Consider the following 19554-nt stretch of genomic DNA (forward strand, 5'->3'; position numbering starts at 1 on the left):
AAATGGGAATAAATCAGTTTATTATAAGAATCCCATGTACTGGGGCGCCTGGGTGGTGCAATCAGCTAAGTTTCCAACTCTTGATTTTGGCTCAGGTCGAGATCTCAGGGTCCTGAGATCAAGCCCCAGGTCGGGCTCCACACTCAGCAGAGAGTCTGTTTCTCTAATTCTCTGTCTCCCTGTGCCCCTCCCTCTACTCACACTCTCTGTCTCTCTCAAATAAATAAATCTTTTTAAAAATTTTTTAAAAATATTTTATTTATTTATGATAGACATAGAGAGAGAGAGAGAGAGAGAGGCAAAGACACAGGCAGAGGGAGAGACGGGCTCTATGCCGTGAGCCCGACGTGGGACTCGATCCTGGGGCCCCAGGATCGCGCCCTGGGCCAAAGACAGGTGCTAAACTGCTGAGCCACCAGGGATCCCCCCTCAAATAAATAAATCTTAAAAAAAACAAACAAAACAAAACCACAATCATGTGTATTAAAACATATAAAGTGTTTGACATGAGACCTGGCACGTGTTAAAAAGCCTGATCGGTGTTTGTTATTACTACCATCCTTGGATGCCCTGTGCGGTGGAGCAGATTGTTACAGACCAGGAAGTCACCATGGGCTGGTGACCTCATCTGCACTACGGGGCCCTGGGCAGAAACTCCCGCTGTCACTGTGGCTGCCTCCCTCCTCGACACCCCAGCATCGGCCCTGTTCCCGGCTCCACCTACCCCGAAGCTCCATGGCTTCAGGAGAACAAAGAGCTACTTCTTTGAAACATGGGGTGGTCCCGCTTTAAGAAAATTCACTCTAGAAACCAAAGAAAGAAAGAAAGAAAGAAAGAAAGAAAGAAAGAAAGAAAGAAAGAAAGAAAGAAAGAAAGAAAGAAAGAGAAAGAAGAAAGAAAGAAAGAAAGAAAGAAAGAAAGAAAGAAAGAAAGAAAGAAAGAAAGAAAGAAAGAAAGAAAGGTCTATAGTGTGTTAGCAACAGAATCTGTATCATAAGGTCATGTTTTTTTTTTTTAATTTCCCAACGAATAAACCAATCAATTCACCATCACTTTGGCTTCAAGGGTCACTAATGATGACTCACCTCGCCCCACTAACACAAAATCCATCCCACTTAAAAGACTGAAGAGGGAATGAGAGATTCAGGACATGGCATTGTGCAGCCACGAATGAACGAATGGATGTGGGAACATTATCAGTGGCTAACTGGCATCACAAAAAAGAGCCGGGCAGATGTGCACCTCCTGATGGAAGGACACATGTGCATTCTTGTCCCCAAAAGAAAAGGGGGCACCTGGGTGGCTAAGTGGGTGAAGCATCTGCCTTCGGCTCAGGTCATGATGCCAGGGTCCACGGGGTCGAGCCCCATGTCAGGCTCCCTGCTCAGTGGGCAGTCTGCTTCTCCCTCTGCCTCTCACCCTGCTTGTGTTCTCTCTCTCTCAAATAAATAAGGAACAAGGAAAAAAATCTATATCTGATCAAGCTGCTAGATTTACTTAATTTATAGGAAATGCAAAGAGCAGAAGGCAATGTTGAACTACTCTCGACAGGCACAATCGACAAAAATCCCAACGGTGGGAAACTCTGCAGGACCTGGGATCCAGTTTCCTCCAATAAACAGCAAGAGAAAAATAAAGATGAGGAGAGAATCTTACAGTTCGGAAAAGACGTAAAAGACTCATCCACAAAAAAAAAAAAAAAAAAAAAAAAAAAACCACGACTCATCCACCAACTGCAATGTGTGGGATTTTTTTTTTATCTGGATACTGGATAAAACAAAGTAGAAATAAAGGCATCGATAATATTCGTGATTCAACTAGAAATCTGAACACTGGATATTGGATGATATTAAAGAACTGTTGAATGTTTAACAAAAAAGTTCTTATTTCTTAAATCTGACAATACATTGTAATATTCACGGCTGAATTGATAGGATACCTGGTATATACTCCAAAAACTCAGAAGGGGGGGGTGGTGCGTGTGGCTATGAGTGGGGCCGGCCTGGCCATGATGGAGCGTGCTGGTACTGGGTACTGGGTGCCTGGGGTCACCGTACTATTCCAATCGACTCTCTGTGCTCCAAACCCTATATAATAAAAAGTTCACAGAAAAAGGCCACTCACAAAATTACAGTTTGCCCAGCCCCGCGTGCGGTGCGGCGTCCGTCTTCCGCATCTTCCGGTCCAGCAGGCTAGGATGTGTTACTCCTGGTTCTGGCCTGTTCTCTGAGTCTTCCACTTAGAGAAGGGGGCAAGTCTAGTCTCTTGGGTCAAGCAGGGAGTTTCCTGAGGCCTTAGGGCCTGGCAATTCTGGAGACGGGGAAATCATGGGACAGGTGAATTCTCTGATACACACTACATCCCAAAAGCTAATCTTAGGTGGAAGCTAGGTTAACCAGCAGCTATTCACATGTCAAAAGGGTCAATTGACTTAAAATACAGCAAACTTTTTTTTTTTTTTTTTTTTTTTTTTTTTAATGGCTTGATCTGAGATGCCTGGGTGGCTCAGCAGTTGGGCGTCTGCCTTGGGCTTGGGGCATGATCCTAGAGTCCCCAGATCGGGTCCCGCATCGGGCTCCCTGCATGGAGCCTCCTTCTCCCTCTGCCTGTGTCTCTGCCTCCTCTCTCTCTCTGTGTCTCTCATGAATAAATAAAGAAAATCCTTAAAAAAAAAAAATAAATAAAAAATAAATGGCTTGATCTACAAATGTTGGCAAGCCCGTAAGGTTCCATCTAATGCACGAGGCAGGTGAGCTTTGCTGTGGTCCCGGAGAGGTTCGCATGCTGTTAACACCCGATAACTAACTTCACGGGGGAGAACCTGAGCAGCACCCCGACCCAAGGGACCGCAGCAACTAAAGGCTCCTTCTCCCACTCACGAGCTTGTTTCTAGATCTCCACCTGCCCATCCTCTCCCTCCCACCTTGGTCGGCGGCTTCCCAGACACCGCATTCCCCAGTTCCCAGGGGGTGGGGGGGGTCGCTGGCACTTGTGAAAGCCACAGGAGCCTGTGGGGGGCTTCCTCTGTGGACGGCATCCCCAAGGGCCTCCTCCAATCCGACGCAGGGCAGCCTCCTGACTCTGTACCTCCCACGGGCAGACGGCCACCGGCCACCGGGAGAGGCTTGTCCAGGCCCCCGGGGCCACCCACCCGTGCAACTGGATACATACACTTTGTAAGCACTGGTTTCCAACAGATAAATGTAATCAAGGTTTATATGCTCAGAGAAGCCAACAGGATGGGATTGTTTCACTTGAAAGATCAGAAGAAAATTGTAACTAATGTTGTGGAAAATTACTTTGATATTGCTTTCTTGGTACCGAATCACAATTAGGCTGCTGTGAGAAGTACAGGGAAAGAATAAATGAATAGTAACAAATCAACACAAACAGCCTGTGTCAGGAACACTTTGCTCAGGGAATGTAACATAAGCATTACTTAAAGTTTTATGACTGTGTTTGATGTGACTTAACGTCGAGCGTCAAGGTTGCCCATCCCCGGCTCCCCTTGCAGCCCGCGCCCCGGGTCAGCCCGGCCCACGCCGTCCCCACCACAGGGGGACACTCGCCTGAGCTCCTGTGTCACCCTCCGCGCCCCGCCAGCCCGAGGCTCTGAGCTCCTCCCCCGGCTCGCCCCTCCACCCTGGAAAGCCCAGCCGTCCTGGGGGGGGACCCCCCAGCTGTCTTGGGGGGGGGGCCCAGTCCCACCACTGATGGAAAGGATCCACTCGTGCAGGGGCAGGGGCAGCGGTGCCCGGCGACGCTGGCGGATAGAGAAGACACGAGGAGCGAGTGCTCGGCTGGCCGGTGGGCTGCGGCGTGGCGGGCACGCGTCCTGGCCACCAGACCCGTCTCACCCCAGGAATACGGCCCCTGCCCCTGCAGGGTACCACGGAGGGGGGCACTTGCCCAGATGGGCGCCACACACACACACACACACACGCGCGCGCGCACACACACACGCCTTCTCTCCCATGCTTGTCCCACAGAGCACACACCCCGCACGCAGGACCCTGTGTATGCGCCACAACCATGCACACCCCAAAACAGGCACCAAAGATCCACGGGTCACCCTGAGGACACACCATTCACCCCAAGCCATATTTAAGGGCCCTCGTTCAGGACCTCATTTCTGCACAGATAATGTACACGTGGGGAGCCAGTCTCAGCCCGCCTGACAGCCCGACCCTACAGGGCCGGGTTCTGCTGACACGGGGCCACTGGCCGTCCTAAAGGTCACGTGAGGCTGCACCGTCCCCCACCAGCTCCCGGAGGAGCCGGCTCAGTCACATGCCCTTGCTTCTCCAGAAGAAGGGGAGAAGCCAGGCCCACCTCTCCCAGTCACCGCCCACAAGGGTCTGGCCCAGGCGTGAGCCAGGACCAGTGACTCGCCTGCTGTCTTCTGGGGTCCCACCGCCCTGGCTGCCTCTTGCTGCCTCACGATGAAAAAATGAAGGCGTTGGCCTCCCCACCCAGGCCCCTGGTAGCCGCAGCCAGGCCCCCGGGGGGCCCCACTCCAGCCTCCTGGTGCTCCTCCTGACTTTCCGCCTGAGGCCTACTGGTCATCAGTCCGTGCTTAGGAGGGGAGGGCCGCCCAGAGCCGGGGGTGGGGCTGGGGAGGGGGCTGCAGGCCTGGGTACCCGGGGCCCCCTCCCTGTACAATGAGCTGCAGGCAAGAGTGGTGCGGGAATCTCTCTGCCTAAATCCACAGCCCCTACTCCTCCTCCGTATTGTCCATGTCCCGGACACACTGGTGTCTTCGCAGACACCCCTGCTAAAGGCTCCCAGGCCCACGGCTGGGAGACAAGTGGGGGCTGTGTCTCAGCAGCAGGAACCCTGCCCGAGCTCCCCGTCTCCATATTCGGCCTGCCTGAGGCTCCAGAACCACCCTTTCCATTTTGCCCTCGCTGCCTCCCACCTGTCCCCAGCAGACCTCTGCAGGTCAGGAAGGGGACGCCCCTCCGCGGCTCCCGCGGGGCAGGAGGAGGCAGGCAGCAGTGGGGACCAGCAGGAGCAATCTCAGCTTCGCAAAGGCAGGAGGTACCTTGAACTCCCTCGGCCCAGGCCGGAGGAGCTGGGTTTGAGGGGTCCCTGGGCTGGCCCAGAAGCAGAGTCCCATGGGGAGAGTCATTCACCCTCTGACGTCCCGGACCATGTGCAAGAGGCCCCGGGAGACAGCAGAGTCCTCTTGAAACCTCAGCTTCCCCAAAGGCAACAAGTGGGTGAGACGCGGGCAGCCTGGCTATCATTTCAAGAGGAGGGCACAGGCCAGAGGCCACCGGCTGGGTCAGAGGCCAGAGGCTGATGCCCGCCAGGAGCAGGCCAGGACCCCTCCTCTGCCTGCCGGGGTCTCGGCGCAGACGGCACCGGGGCAGCCACGAGGCCTGCGCTCCACACAGGAAAGCCGGGGTAAGCGATCGCAAGGGCTCACCTGGCAGCTGCCGAGGGGCGAGCTCCGTGGGGTCCTGCAGGCTGATGAAGAGGAGGAGGCCTGCGGCTCCGAACAGCAGGATGGATGAGAACATGCAGGCCAGCCGCATGGTTCCGGCTCGCAGGGTCATCCGGGGCTTGCTCCGGGGTCACCTCTCGGGTGTGGGAGACGCGTTCTTCCCTCATCATCCACACCAAGCGTCCATCAGGCCACGGTCTATGGGGGCAGATGGAGAGAAAGACGGTCCATCACCCAGGCCATGACACCCCGTGCGGGTGAGGCCCCAGTCACCGCGTGACCAAGCATAATCCCGGATCCCTCCATCCTTTAGAACTTACTCAGGTATCTCCCTTCCACTTTTTTTTTTTAAAAGACTATTTATTTCTTTTGGTGGCGGGGGTGGGGGGAGTTCAGGGAGGAGAAGGATAAGCAGGCTCCCTGCTCAGGGACCTAGAGCTCCATCCCAGGACCCTGAGATCATGACCTGAGCCAAAACCAAGAGCTGGATGCTTAACCGGTTGACTAAGCCACTGGGCACTTCCACCTTTTCAAGCCCAAGGAGGCTGAGGGAAGTCCGTCACCGTCTGTACCTGGGACATGAGCTTCCTAGCAGGGTCTCCTGTATCTGCACCCCCATGGTTTTTCTGGGACACTCTGGCCTCTACCGGGGGGAGTCCAGGGTGGAGCCCAGAGACCCACAGCCAGTAAGAGCCCCTGCACTCTCCGAGCTTCCAGAAGAACAAGTGTGCTCCCTGGAGGGGGCCTAGGTACAGATCCAGCAATATGGGTCCTCGTCCCTTGCAACCAGCCTGATGGACAGAGAAGCTCTTGGATCTCTCTGCCCTGGCTCCTCTCTGCGGGATGCTGGGGACAAGGGTCTCCACAGAGCAAGATGCTTTGAGCAGGAGCCTTCCAGGCCGAGAGGCTATAAGAGACAGAGACTCCCCCTCCTGGGCTGCTCCTCTCAACAGCCAGAGCTGGGTCTCCCCGACAGATGGGGGGGCTAGAGGAATAGAGACTCCTCCAGGTAGTCAGGTGCACCAGCGGGAACCAAAGCTCTGGCCAGATCACAGCTACTCCCACTTTCGAGGCCCTCAGGCCTGTTGCTGAGGCAGCCAGACCTGCATTTGACAGATCCCAGGCTCAGAGGCGGGTGACAACATCCCTTGTGTCCCTGCAGACGAACACCTGTTGCTCTGGCCACTGCAGTCCCGGAGCAGGCCCAGGTGACTTGCCCCTCACCCTGGTTCCTCCTGAAGGGCAGAGAAATAGAGGCCAAACACCCCCAAAACCAATGAGTACTCCCAATTGGGCCAGGCTGTGGGTCAAGATGGGGGCACCCCAGGTCCATCTACTCATAGGAAGGGTGTAGGTTCCTACAGTGAGGTGAGGCAGGGCTGGAGCAGGACAGGTGAAGAGGGATCTGCACAGGAGGCCATGCTGGACAGGCAGGGAGTCCCGGACTTCACCTTTTAGAGGAGGGTCGCTCTGTGCCTTCGCCCATCCCTAGTATTCGGGGCGCAGAGATACCACCCCCTCTCCACCCAAGAAGCCTTGCAGGAGCTTCTCCCACCTTGATACAGGGCAGCGCCAAGGGAGGCTGAGGCCAGGTGGGCAGCTTCCAGCAGCCTCTGAGATCACAGGTGGGTGGCTGGGACCCCCCAACCAGACGTGACTGCTTGGCACAAGGGCATTTCTCTGCCCGGGGTGTCCCTGGGCACGGTACTTTGGTTGGGGAACCCATTCCTGCCCAAGCATCCAGGCGCTGAGGGAGGAAGCCCCAGCTATCGTCCCTCTGTGTCCTCATGCTCCTGGGGGGGGGGGGGAGGCACTAGGCAGGAATGGGAAGAGGAGTCCTTCCCTCCCCAGCCCAGACAAAAATTCGCAAGGTCTAGACTATTCTCCGCAAAGCTCTGGGGCTGAAGAGTGGTAAATTGCAGGTTTGGGTTTCTCCCCTCTGCAGTCTCTGTAATTATGTTTTCACTCAGTTAACTTTAATTAACCCGCCCCAGGCCTCCACGCGCGGGAACGCGCCGGGCTCTCTGGGCCCTGCCGAGCAGGCGGTTCCCACGACCTCCCAGCTTTTATGTTCGGGAGGCAGCGCCGAGCAGGGCTCAGGTTTGCTGTGGCCCCCGCACCGGAGAGAGACGGCTGCTTCCTGCCATCAGCAGGGACACCCCTGCATGGGGCTCGCCACCTGTCCTGCTCTAGCCCTGCCTCACCCCACGGCAGGAACTACCCTTCCTATGAGCAGATGGCCCTGGGGTGCCCCGATCTCGACCCACAGTCTGGCCCAATTGGGCCAAAGTAGGCAGCCCCAGGTCCCCAAAGGCTCCGACCCTGAAGTCCCTTGTGGGGGGCCCTGTGGCTTCTCGCTCCAGGGCTGCCGGGGACAGGACTGTCCTGGGGGCCTGGCTCATCCTGCAAAGGCACAGACACAGCAGTGCAGGCCCCACCGGAGGACGGGGTCACTCTCAACACTGCCCGCGGAATGCCCTGTGTCCTTGGGTCTCCCAAGCCCTTCCCTCCATGATGACAGGCACCGCATGCAGGGACCACCAGGGCGGGACCTCGAGGTCTGGGGGACAGTGGGGGAGATGGAGCTCTTCTGTCTCTCGTCCTCACTCTGGGCCCTCCTGCCCCAAAGCAGTTGGCTCAACCCCCGGGGCTGCCCTGACAGTCATGGAAAGGAGGCAAGGGAGCAGAAGGGGGTCACACACGGACTCGGCAGCGGGGCAAGGCCCTCAGATAGGGAGCCGGGGAGGCACTCAAGGCCTCTCTGGAGAAGATGCTCAAGCTCTAACACGCAAACACACATAGGCACACACACCATCGACGGTCCCCAGCAAGATCCCCGCTGTAAAGAAAGCGCCACAAGGCCCTGATGACGCTGGCGGTGGTGGCGGCACACTGCCCGACCGCCTGCAGCCACCCGGGCCTCCTGAGTCCGACGCAAGGCCAGGAGGCCAATCTGAGCTCGGGTGAGGCAAAGAGAGGAAGGAGGGTAAAGACAGCGGCAAGTTTAAGGCCAGGATACATGGCTGCCCAGTAAAACAGCTAATAAAGTGCCACCCAGTCTTGGCCCAAAGGCTCTATTTGATTAAAAAAAGGGGGTGGGGACCTCAGAAGCATGTGCAATCATCACTGCATTGTTTACAGTAGCCGGCGCCGCAGAAATGGCTCTGGAAGAACTGGCCAGTCCCCTCCGCTCCCCAGCCTGTCACGCTGTCACCGTACAAGCTAGGAGAGCCGTCTCCTGTCCTGCAGCAGTGACCTATCCTCACTTGATTCTGAACCTACCCAAACCAAAGCCCCCGCGTGGAGCCAGGCTCCAGCAGCTCAAGTGCCTGGGAGTCAGCAGGAGACCCACATCCCTGCCCCCGAATCTGGGGGTGGGCAGAGGAAACCAGCCCTGGGACCTGGACCTGCACCACGGCAGGAGCATCAACCATTCGAGGGTCTGGTTTCAGAGACCTTCCCTCTTGTTGACCCCCCAGGAGCATATGGCCCCCTCTCCGGGCCCAGGGCAGCTGGTGCTAGAGGCCTTCCCTGACCGCCCCCTAAGCATCAGGGCCCAGCCGTCCCCTCTGAGACCCTCCTCTGTGTCTGTTCTCGCCGCAGACCACCTACCCAGCCAACTCCCTGCCGTGTGCAAATGGGAATTGGAAGGTTAGCGCGCCTCCCCTCCTGGGTGACTGGCCTGCGGTCTGGCTGGGTCTTCGCTGCCCCGGGAGGGGGCCACCGTCACAGAAGCAGAGGAACCTCCTTCCTTGAAAGGTGGAGGGTGCACAGGAGATGAGCAAACACTCCAGAGAGTGTGCCTATCTGCTCCCCTATTGTTCCCTTGGGGGTCCTTGTCTTCAAAGTCTCACGTTAGTTTTAAGGTAACAGAGAGATGCTGGTCCAAGGCTGCTTGTCTCTGTCTCCCGGGAGTCGAGCTGCTGCCAGGGGGAGCGGACTCTACGATCCGTCCCAGGCCGGGGCCAGGCTGCCCAGGGCCCCACAAGCACACTCACAGGCCTCCGCTCCCACCTGGGACCGTCGCATCCTCACCGCACGCTGCATCACGCTCAGCTCCACTGACAAGCGGAAGACCCTGCACTGCCCCCCCACCCCTGCCTCCCTTCCAAGACCAACAGACAATAAGAAGATTCAAACAACTGAGGCAGAGCCAGGAGGACTGAAGCAAGAAAAACAAACAGCCCACTTAGTTTCTAGAAGGTCCTGTCCTCACAATCCCTAGTTTTCCCAGCGGCTCGCTCTCCCTGAGGACCTGAGTGGCATCACTAATTTTTACTGTAAAAAAAAAAAATCCAATTAATCTTGTAAACACCTCCTGGGACACAGGTCAGGGCCAAGGATTCCTCCCATTTCCTTATTTATCTGATTTAAAAATTTGTCTCTTGGGAAAATTCACTTTAGGGCACAAGCAAGGACTTGGGAATTCAGCCAAAACGCACGCACCTCCAGTGGCGACAGGCCGGCAGGCAGATGGACGGATGGCTCCAAGGACACGCTTGGCTGCGGCTGCTCCGAGGCCTGGATGCTTCCCCCGGTCACCCAGAGGACCCCCTGTGGCCGTGGGGACCCCTGGAGGCAGCCCGAGGCGCCCGGCCCTGTGCCCATGGGAGCACCCACTTGGTATGTGGACCCCGGGCCCCAGAAAGTTCTCCGTCCAGTCAGTCTCCTCCTTGCACGGGCAGGAACGAACAATGACGTCCCTCCCGGCTGAGGGCTCCAGGAGGAACTGCTCATCGGGAGAGAGGCTGCTATGGCAACTTGAGGAGGATGGAGCCAGCCACCGGCGTCACCTTGAATCCGGCACCCGGTTCCCCCTCTGCCCCTCCGAGGCTCCTGCGCCCCCCCCCACCCCCCCCACCCCCCTGACCCCGGTAACCCAGCCGCTCCTCGCTAATCGGAGCACACAGCCCGTCCCCTGAGAACACCACCTCCATCTGTTTTGTCAGACGAGTTCTTCCGTGTGTGCGGCTCCTGCTTGCTTCTGAGATGGGGTTCTTCTTGATTTCAGCTCATTAAAATCCTGCAGCTAATTAAAACCGTTCTCCCAGCAGCGGCGGCGGCAGCAAACTCCGGGATGAGTCCCTCCAGTTTTTATGCGTAGGCATAAAGTTGCAAGGCTCTGCAAGGGTGACGCCAGCCCCACCTGCCACCCCACCTGCAGCCCCACCTGCCGCGGGAGGGCGCTGGCCAGGGTCCTGAAGTGCCCAGGGCCCAGCCTCCGCGCGTCCTAGCCCGCACGGTGCACCCCACTCCTGGGGGAGGCAATACCCCCGCCACACTCATCCCATTACAAGGCAGGGATTCCCTCCAATTCCCCATACTCTCCGCTGGGTGGGAGGAAAGGGAGCCCCAAGGCATAAATCAGGCTCAAAGAGCCCCGAAGCCTTGTCCCCACACCTGGATCCACCAGGCTACAGCCCAGCTTCCCATCATGGCTTACACAAAGAGGCGGAGAGGAAGCCTGCAAACACACAGCTGCAGCAAGGGGCCCTAAAAGGGGTTCCTGAGAGCCTGGCCAAGATGTCATAAGCTACGATGCCCTTGAATGCTTGGGGGTAGGACCACACCATGGATACATCTCTACCCAGGACTTCATTTTTGGGGCATTTTATGAGGCAGGGTAGGGGACAGTAATTATGCAGGTAGAGGAACTGAGTCCAATCCTGGCAGGATGTGGGATGGGGACCCACCCCCCAAACCCATGAGCATGTGTACCTCTATGACAGCCCTTCTCCAACCGCATGATGTGGCCCCCAGAGCAGTGTCACAGCCTCTCCTCATCTTTGTATTCCCAGCACTCAGCACTGTGCCTGGCACAGGGCAGGTGATCAATAATCTGCGCTGCATGTGGCACGAGCAGGGGTTGACAGATCGGGATGTCTGGGCCATCTCCAGAGAGGCACTCCACGAACCTAGAATTTCTAAAAGGCCATGCATGTTTTAGGGAGCTGTGAGTTTGTTTTGATCAGGTCTGGGTTAGAATTAGGCCCAAAGAGTAGCCCAAACCTGTGAGAAAAGTGGAGGCAATGAAGTGAGCTCCATTAGAGAGCCTGATGGAACCTGGCAGCTCCCACATACCCAACACACACTCACCAGCGGAACCCCACTTTTGTATCCTCATTTTGGTAGGGCAGATTTCAAATCATGAGGCTTGAAGACTAATACATTCATGGAGGTAAATGGACTCTAGTCCTACGTATACACATGTATTAGTTAACATAATATATGTACAAACAAATGGATTATGCTAGGAAATTGCTACTTGAAATTAAAATTTGAATGTGTTGATCAAAAGTCAATGAGGAGTGTAGGGGGAAGATAATGGAGACGGAGCATCCTGAGTTCACCTCCACCTGTGGACACACCAAAGCATCAACTAGATGTGCGACAACTCACTCTGAAAACAACCTGAAGACTAGCCAAACAGAGCTTCCCAAGCTAAAGATATGAAGAGAAGACCATATTGAGAAGAACAGGAGGGGCAGAGATAAAGTCGGGAACCAAACCTTGGATGTGACAACCCACAAGCAGGAGGGACATCACAGGCATGGAGGAGTGAGAGGGGAAGCCCCACACCAGGCATCCCTGGCTCTGAGGATCTGCACAGAGAAGATGAGCCCCCATGATGTCTGGCTTTGAAAATCAGCGGGACTTACCTTCAGAAGAGCTGGAGGTTTATAGGAATCCTACTCTCCAGTCTTAAAGGACCAGTGCACTATATCACTGGGCCCCAAGACCCAGCACAGAAGCATCAGTTTAAAAAGTGTCTGGGGGTATACATGAAGGGGATTTATTGACTAATTCTAGGATATGTGTTGGAGGATTAGGGCTCTGCAATTTTCTCCAGGAACAGAAGTGCTGACAGGTGCTATTTCTCCTGCCCTCCTTCTGCCTTGGCCAGATGCTTGTGGGAGCCAGTTCTGATGCTCTCCATCTACCTGGTTAGCACCTTGCCCTGCCTCAGCATTCCCCTGCAGAAGAGCCCCGCCCAACCCAACCCACCAGAAGACTCCCCTGTAAAACAGTTCCCACACTGGGCAGCCCCAGGCAGGACCCGTGCCCTTCTAGAGGGCCATCAGTTGCCACACCAACAAGCAGCTCTGGTCAGAACTGGCACACTTCCAGAGCAAATCTTGACCCAGGGAGTGGGGGACTGAGCCCTACCAACCAGCACACACCATAGCTAGTTGGCCCTTTGAGCCAACTGCCTGTGAAGCAAGCCCAGCCCACCAGTGCATCCTCAGCAGTCAGCCCAGTCCCAAAAGGAGGTGCTCACAGCCCACGTAGGCAAGCACCATATATATACATACACAACAAACACAGAGTCAGACAAAGTAAGGAGACAGGTATAGGATTCAAACACAAGAACAAGACAAAACCCTCGAAAACAAGCTAAACAAAACACAGATAAGGAATCTATCTGATAAAGAATTCAAATTAATGATTATACTCACCAGACTTGAGAGAAGAATGGAGGAACTCAATAAGAACTTCAATAGAAAGTATAAAAAAGAACTAGTCAGAGCTAAATACAATTAAGTGGAATGAAAAATATACTAGAAGAATTAACAGCAGATTAGAGTATGCAGAGCAGACCAGTGACCTGGAAGTCAGGGTAGTAAAAAACAACTACACTGGAAAAAAAAAAGAAATGAAAATAGGTTAAGGGACAACATCAAGCATAAAAACATTCACATTACAGGGATCTTAGATGGAGAAGAGAGAGAAAAAAGGGTAGAAAATGTACCCAAAGGAATAATAACCGAAAACTTCCCTACCTAGGGAAGGAAACAAACATCCACGTCCAAGAATCACAGAGAGCCCCAAACAAGATGAACCCAAGGAGGTCCACATCAAGACACATAACACGACAAAACATAAAGATAAAAAGATAATATTTTCTTGAAAAGATTTTATTTATTTATTCATGAGACACACACAGAGAAAGGCAGAGATATAGGTAGAAGAAGAAGCAGGGTCCCTGTGGGGAGCCTGATGTGGGACTCGATCCCAGGACCCTGGGATCACGACCTAAGCCAAAGGCAGACACCCAACCACTGAGCCACCCATGTGTCCCAATAAAAAGGGAATCTTAAAAGCAGCAAGAGAAAAACAGTTACATATTAGGGAAACCCCAAAAGGCTATCAGCTGCTTTTTCAGCATAAACTTTTCAGGCCAGAAGAGAGTGGCATGATGTATTCAGTGTTGAAAGGAAGAAACCAATAACCAAGAATACTCTACTCTGCGAAGTTATAATTTAGAATTGAAAGAGAGGCAAAGTGTTTCCCAGACAGAAGTTAGAGGAGTGCATCACCACTAAACTGGCCCATGAGACATGTTTAAGGGAATTCTTCAGGTGAAAGAAAAGACCCATGACTAAAAGTAAGAAAATTATGATAGAAAAAAAATTACTGGCAAAAGCAAGCATACAGTAAAGGTAGTAGATCAATCACTTATAAAGTTAGTATGAAGGTTAAAATACAAAAATAGTAAAATCAATTATTTCTACAAAAATTAGTCAAGGGATACATAAAATAAAAAGATGCAAAATATGATGCCATATGCATGAAACGTGGAGGGGGGAGCAAAAAAGTGCTTTTAGAATGTGTTCAAACTTAAATGACCATCAACTTATTATAAACTGCTATATACATAGGATGTTATGTTATGTATGTGTTGCTTGATAGTAACCACAAACCAAAAACCTATAACCTATATAAAAAGTGAAGACAAAAGAATCCAAGTGTAACACTAAAAGTCATCAAACACAAGGGAAGAGAGCAAGAGAAGAAGAACAGAGAAATATAGAAACAATCGCAAAAATAATTAACAAATGACAATACATACCTGTAAATAATTACTTTAAATGCAGCTGCGCTAAATGCTGCCATCAAAAGACACAGAGTGAATGTACAGAAAACCAAACTCATCTATATGCTGCCTACAAGAGACTCCTTTCAGAACTAATGACATATACAGACTGAAACTGAGGGGATGAAAAAGAGATATTCCATGCAAATGGAAGCAAAAAAAAAAAAAAAAAAGGCGAGGCAGCAATCACAGTAAATAGTCCTTAAAACAAAGACTGCAGCAAGAAACAAAGAAAGGCATTATACAATGATAAAAGGATCATTCCAACAAGAGGATATAATAATTGTAAATATCTATGCACCTAAGGTAGGAGCTCCTAAATATATAAAGCAAATATTAACAGACATAAAGAGAGAAATTGACAGTAATACAATAGTAGGGGACTTTAACACCCCACTTACATCAATGGATAGATTATCTAGACAGAAAATCAATAAGGAAACAGCAGTTTTGAATGACACATTAGAGCAGATGGGCTTAAAAGATATATACAGAACATTCCATCTAAAAACAGCAGAATATACATTTCTTTCAAGTGCACATAAAACATTTTCTAAGATCATATGTTAGGCCACAAAACAAGTCTCAATAAATTTAAGATTGAAATCATATCAAGCATCTTTTCCAACCACAATGGTATAAAACTAGATATCAACTACAAGAAAAAACTGGAAAAAACACAAATGTGTGGAGGCTAAACAATATGCTACTAAACAACCAATGGATCAAAGAGGAAACAAAAAAATACATGGAGACAAATGAAAACAAAAACACATGGTTCAAAATCTCTGGGACACAGCAAAAGCAGTTCCAAGAGCGAAGTTTATAGGGATATAGGCCTACTTCAAAAGGCGAGAAGAATTTCAATCTAATCTTCTACCTAAAGGAACTAGGAAAAAAAAAAAAATGTCCAATGTTGGCAAAAAGAAGGAAATCATAAAGATCAGACAGGGCAGTAATAAATGAAACAGAGACCAAAAAAAAAAAAAAAAAAAAAAAAAAAAAAAAACCCCAAAACCAAAACTAAACCAAAACAAGAAAAACAAATAAGCCATAGAGAAGATCAATGATACCATTAGTCAGTTCTTTGTAAAGATAAACAAAATTGATAAACTTTTAACTAGACTAGTCAAGAAAAGAGAAGAGTAACATAAATAAAATCAGATAAGAGAAGTTACAACTGAGAGCACAGAAATACAAAGGATTGTAAGAGACTACTACAAAAACTGCCAACAAATTGAACAATCTACAACAGATGGATGAATTGCTGGACACATACAATCTTCCTCACCTCAATCAGGGTGGAATAGGAAATTTGAACTAATTACTAGTAATGAAATTAAATGAGTAATCAAAAAACTCCCAACAAGCAGAAGTCCAGAACCAGATGGCTTCACAGGTGAATTTTCCCAAATGATTAAGGAAGAGCTAATACCTATCGTTCTCAAACTATTCCCAAAAACAGAAGAGGAAGAAATGTTTCCAAATTAATTCTACGAGGCTAGCATCACCCTGATGCCCAAGCCAGACAAAGACATGACAAAAAACAAAGATTACAGGCTGATATCCCTGATGAACACAGATGCAAAAATCCTCAACAAAATGTCAGCCGACTGGATTTGAAAATACACTAAAAGGATCATTCAACATATCAAGTGACATTTATTCCAGGGATGCAGAACAGTTGTTCACATTCACAAATCAATCAACACAATACACAACATTAACAAAATGAAGGATAAAGTCATATGATCATCTCAATTAGACACAGAGAAAGCATTTGACAAAATTCAACATTCATTCTTGATAAACTCTCAACAAAGTGGGTATAGCATAATAAAGGTTATATGTGACAAACCCATAGTTAATATCATACTCAATGATGAAAAGCCAAAAGCCTTTCTTCTCAGACCAGGAACAAGACAAGGATGCCCCTTTTACCACTTTTATTCAACATGGTATTGGAAGTCCAAGCCACAGCAATTCAACAGGAAAAAGAAATAGAAATAATCCAAATTGATGAGGAAGAAGCAAAATGTCACTATTTGCAAATGATATGCAAATATTACAATATATAGACATATAAAAATATAACCGTAAAGACTCCACCAAAAAAAACTATTAGACCTAATAAAGGAATTCAGTACAGTTGTAGGATATGAAATCAAGATCCAGAAATCTGTTGCATTTCTATCCACTAATAACTCACAGAAAGAGAACTTAAGAAAACAATTCCATTTATAATTACATCAAAAAGAATAGGATACCTAGGAATAGATTTAGCCAGGGAGGTGAAAGCTCTATATTCTGAAAATTATAAGATATTGATAAAAGAAACTGAAGATGATTAATAGGAAAATAGAACCATGCTTATGGATTGGAAGTATTGTTAAAATGTCCATACTACCCAAAGAATCTACAGATGCAATGTCGATCAAAATATCAATATTACTTTTTACAGAATTAGAACAAATAATCCTAACATTTATGTGGAACCACAAAAGATCCCAAATAGCCAAAGCCATCTTGAGAAAGAACAAAGCATTGGTATCATGACCCCAGATTTCAAACTATATTACAAAACTATAGTAATCAAAACAGTATAGTTCTTTTTTTTTTAAGTTTTATTTATTTATGATAGTCACAGAGAGAGAGAGAGAGAGAGGCAGAGACATAGGCAGAGAAGCAGGCTCCATGCACCGGGAGCCCGACGTGGGATTCGATCCCGGGTCTCCAGGATCGCGCCCTGGGCCAAAGGCAGGCGCCAAACCACTGCGCCACCCAGGGATCCCAAAACAGTATAGTTCTGGCACAGAAATAGACACATAGATCAACAGAACAAAATAGAGAGCCCAGAAATACATCCACAATTACACAGTCAATTAATATTCAATCAAAGAGGCAAAAATAAACAACAGGGAAAATACAGTCTCCTCAATAAATGGTGTTGGGGCAACTGGAGAGCTACATGCAAAAGAATGAAACTAGACCACTTTCACTATACACAAAAATAAACTCAAAATGGGCTAAAGACCTAAACATAAGACCTGAAACCATAAAAATCCTAAAAGAAAACCTAAGCAGTAAATATGTAGGCATTGGCCTCAACAATATTTTTCTTTTCTTTCTTTTTTTTTTAAGGTTTATTCGAGAGAGGGAGAGAGAGTGCGAGAAAGCATGAGCAGGAGTATGACAGAGGGAAAGGAAGAAGCAGACTCCTTACTGAGCAGGAAGCCCAATATGGGGGCTCGATCCCAGGACCCTGGGATCATGACCTGAGCCAAAGACAGATGCTTAACTGGCTGAGCCACCCATGTGCCCCTTAGCAGTATTTTTCTAGATAGGTTTCCCCAGGCAAAGGAAACAAAAGCAAAAACAAACGATTGGGACTACATCAAATGAAAAAGCTTTTGTCCAGTGAAGGAAACCATCAACAAAATGAAAAGGCAACCTGCTGGATGGGAGAAGATATTTGCAAATGATACATCTGATATAGTATTAATATTCAAAATATACAAGGCTCTCATACAACTGAATACAAAAAGCTACAAATAATCCAATTAAAAAATTGGTCAGAGATATCACCTCACACCTATCAGAATGGCTAAAATTAAAAAAATACAAGAAACAACAAATGCTGGCAAGGATGTAGAGAAAAAGGAACCCTGGTGCACTATTGGTGGGAATGTAAATTGGTGCAGCCACTATGGAAAACAGTATGGAGGTTCCTCAAAAAATTAAAAATGGAAATACTCTATAGCCTAGCTTCTTGGTATTCACCCGAAGAAAACGAAAACAAGTAATTCAAAAAGATAACATGCACCCCTATATTCACTACAGCATATTTTGCAATAGCCAAGATACGGAAGTAACCCAAGTGTCCAACGATGGGTGAATGGACACAGATACCGTGTATATATACAAGCACACAACGGGTTGTTATTCATCTATAAAAAAAAAAAGAATGAGATCTTGGCATTTGCACCAGGGATGGAACTAGAGGGTATTATGTTAAGTGAAATAATTTAGACTGAGAAAGGCAATATCCTGATTTTACTTACATGCGGAATCTAAAAACAAAACAAATGAACACAGAAATCGGCAAACACCACACATGCTGCAACTTCGAGGAGCACTGAGGACGTTGTATTATGTGAAACTAGCCCGGCACAGTGGGACAAACACTGTATGACTCCATGCAGTCAAATCCAGAGGCCGAACGTAGAATCAAGGTCACCAGGGAGGAAGAATGGGGAATTGTTAAGTAATCCGTACAGTTTCAGTTGGGGAAGTTGAAGGAGGTTCTGGAGATGGGTGGTGGTGATGGCTGCACAACAATGTGAATGTATTCAATGTCTCTGGACTTAAAAATGATTAAAATAGTAATATTTTAGGGGCGCCTGTCCAGCTCAATTGGAGGCACATGTGACTCTTGACCTTGGGGTCATGAATTCGAGCCCCATGTTGGGTGTACAGATTACTTATATGAATAAATAAAACTTTAAAAAAACAGTGAATTGGGATCCCTGGGTGGCTCAGTGGTTTAGCGCCTGCCTTTGGCCCAGGGCTTGATCCTGCATGGAGCCTGCTTCTCCCTCTGCCTGTGTCTCTGCCTCTCTCTCTCTGTCTCTCATGAATAAATAAATAAAATCTTAAATAAAATACTTTAAAAAAATAAAAAAACAGGGATCCCTGGGTGGCGCAGCAGTTTGGTGCCCGCCTTTGGCCCAGGGCGCGATTCTGGAGACCCGGGATCGAATCCCACATCGGGCCCCCAGTGCATGGAGACTGCTTCTCCCTCTGCCTATGTCCCTGCCTCTCTCTCTCTCTCTCTCTGTGACTATCATAAATAAATAAAAAATTAAAAAAAAATTAAAAAAAAAACTTAAAAAAAAATAAAAATAAAAAAATAAAAAATAGTAAATTTTATATTATATGTATTTTACCACAGTAAAAACAAACAAACAAAAACAAAAGCAAACTAAAGGTTGAAACTGAGCAGAAACCACCCTCTACCTGTTAGCTTCCCTCATCTCACAGGTGACTACATATGGGCCCAGGAGCTGAGGATGAGAGAAGGGTCAAGTTCATGCCCGTGTGAAACACGACCAGGACAGAGGGGAGCTGGGTTTGTGGTCGAGGCAGCCTGAAGAAAGCAGCCAGATGCCACGAGATGGACACCAGGCTCAGAGGGGGGAGCCCAGGTTCTCGGCCTATCTGTCCCTCCAAG

General features: G+C 49.4%; 1 protein-coding gene across 4 annotated transcripts in view; it reads right to left on the reverse strand.

Annotated features, from left to right (window-relative positions):
- CHST8 (carbohydrate sulfotransferase 8) overlaps positions 1-19554 on the reverse strand; it is a 129815-nt gene that overhangs the window by 60032 nt on the left and 50229 nt on the right. For 2 of the 4 annotated variants that reach the window (XM_038529437.1, XM_038529438.1), the window contains exon 2: positions 5432-5647. In XM_038529437.1, the coding sequence (XP_038385365.1) occupies positions 5432-5561 (130 nt within the window). In that variant the 5' untranslated portion in view covers positions 5562-5647. Of the gene's footprint in view, positions 1-5431; positions 5648-9895; positions 10229-10380; positions 10544-19554 lie in introns of those variants that run through there. The other 2 variants (XM_038529439.1, XM_038529436.1) reach the window with 2 other exon arrangements.

This window comes from Canis lupus, chromosome 1 (genome assembly GCF_011100685.1).
Source record: "Canis lupus familiaris isolate Mischka breed German Shepherd chromosome 1, alternate assembly UU_Cfam_GSD_1.0, whole genome shotgun sequence".
Classification (NCBI taxonomy): domain Eukaryota; kingdom Metazoa; phylum Chordata; class Mammalia; order Carnivora; family Canidae; genus Canis; species Canis lupus.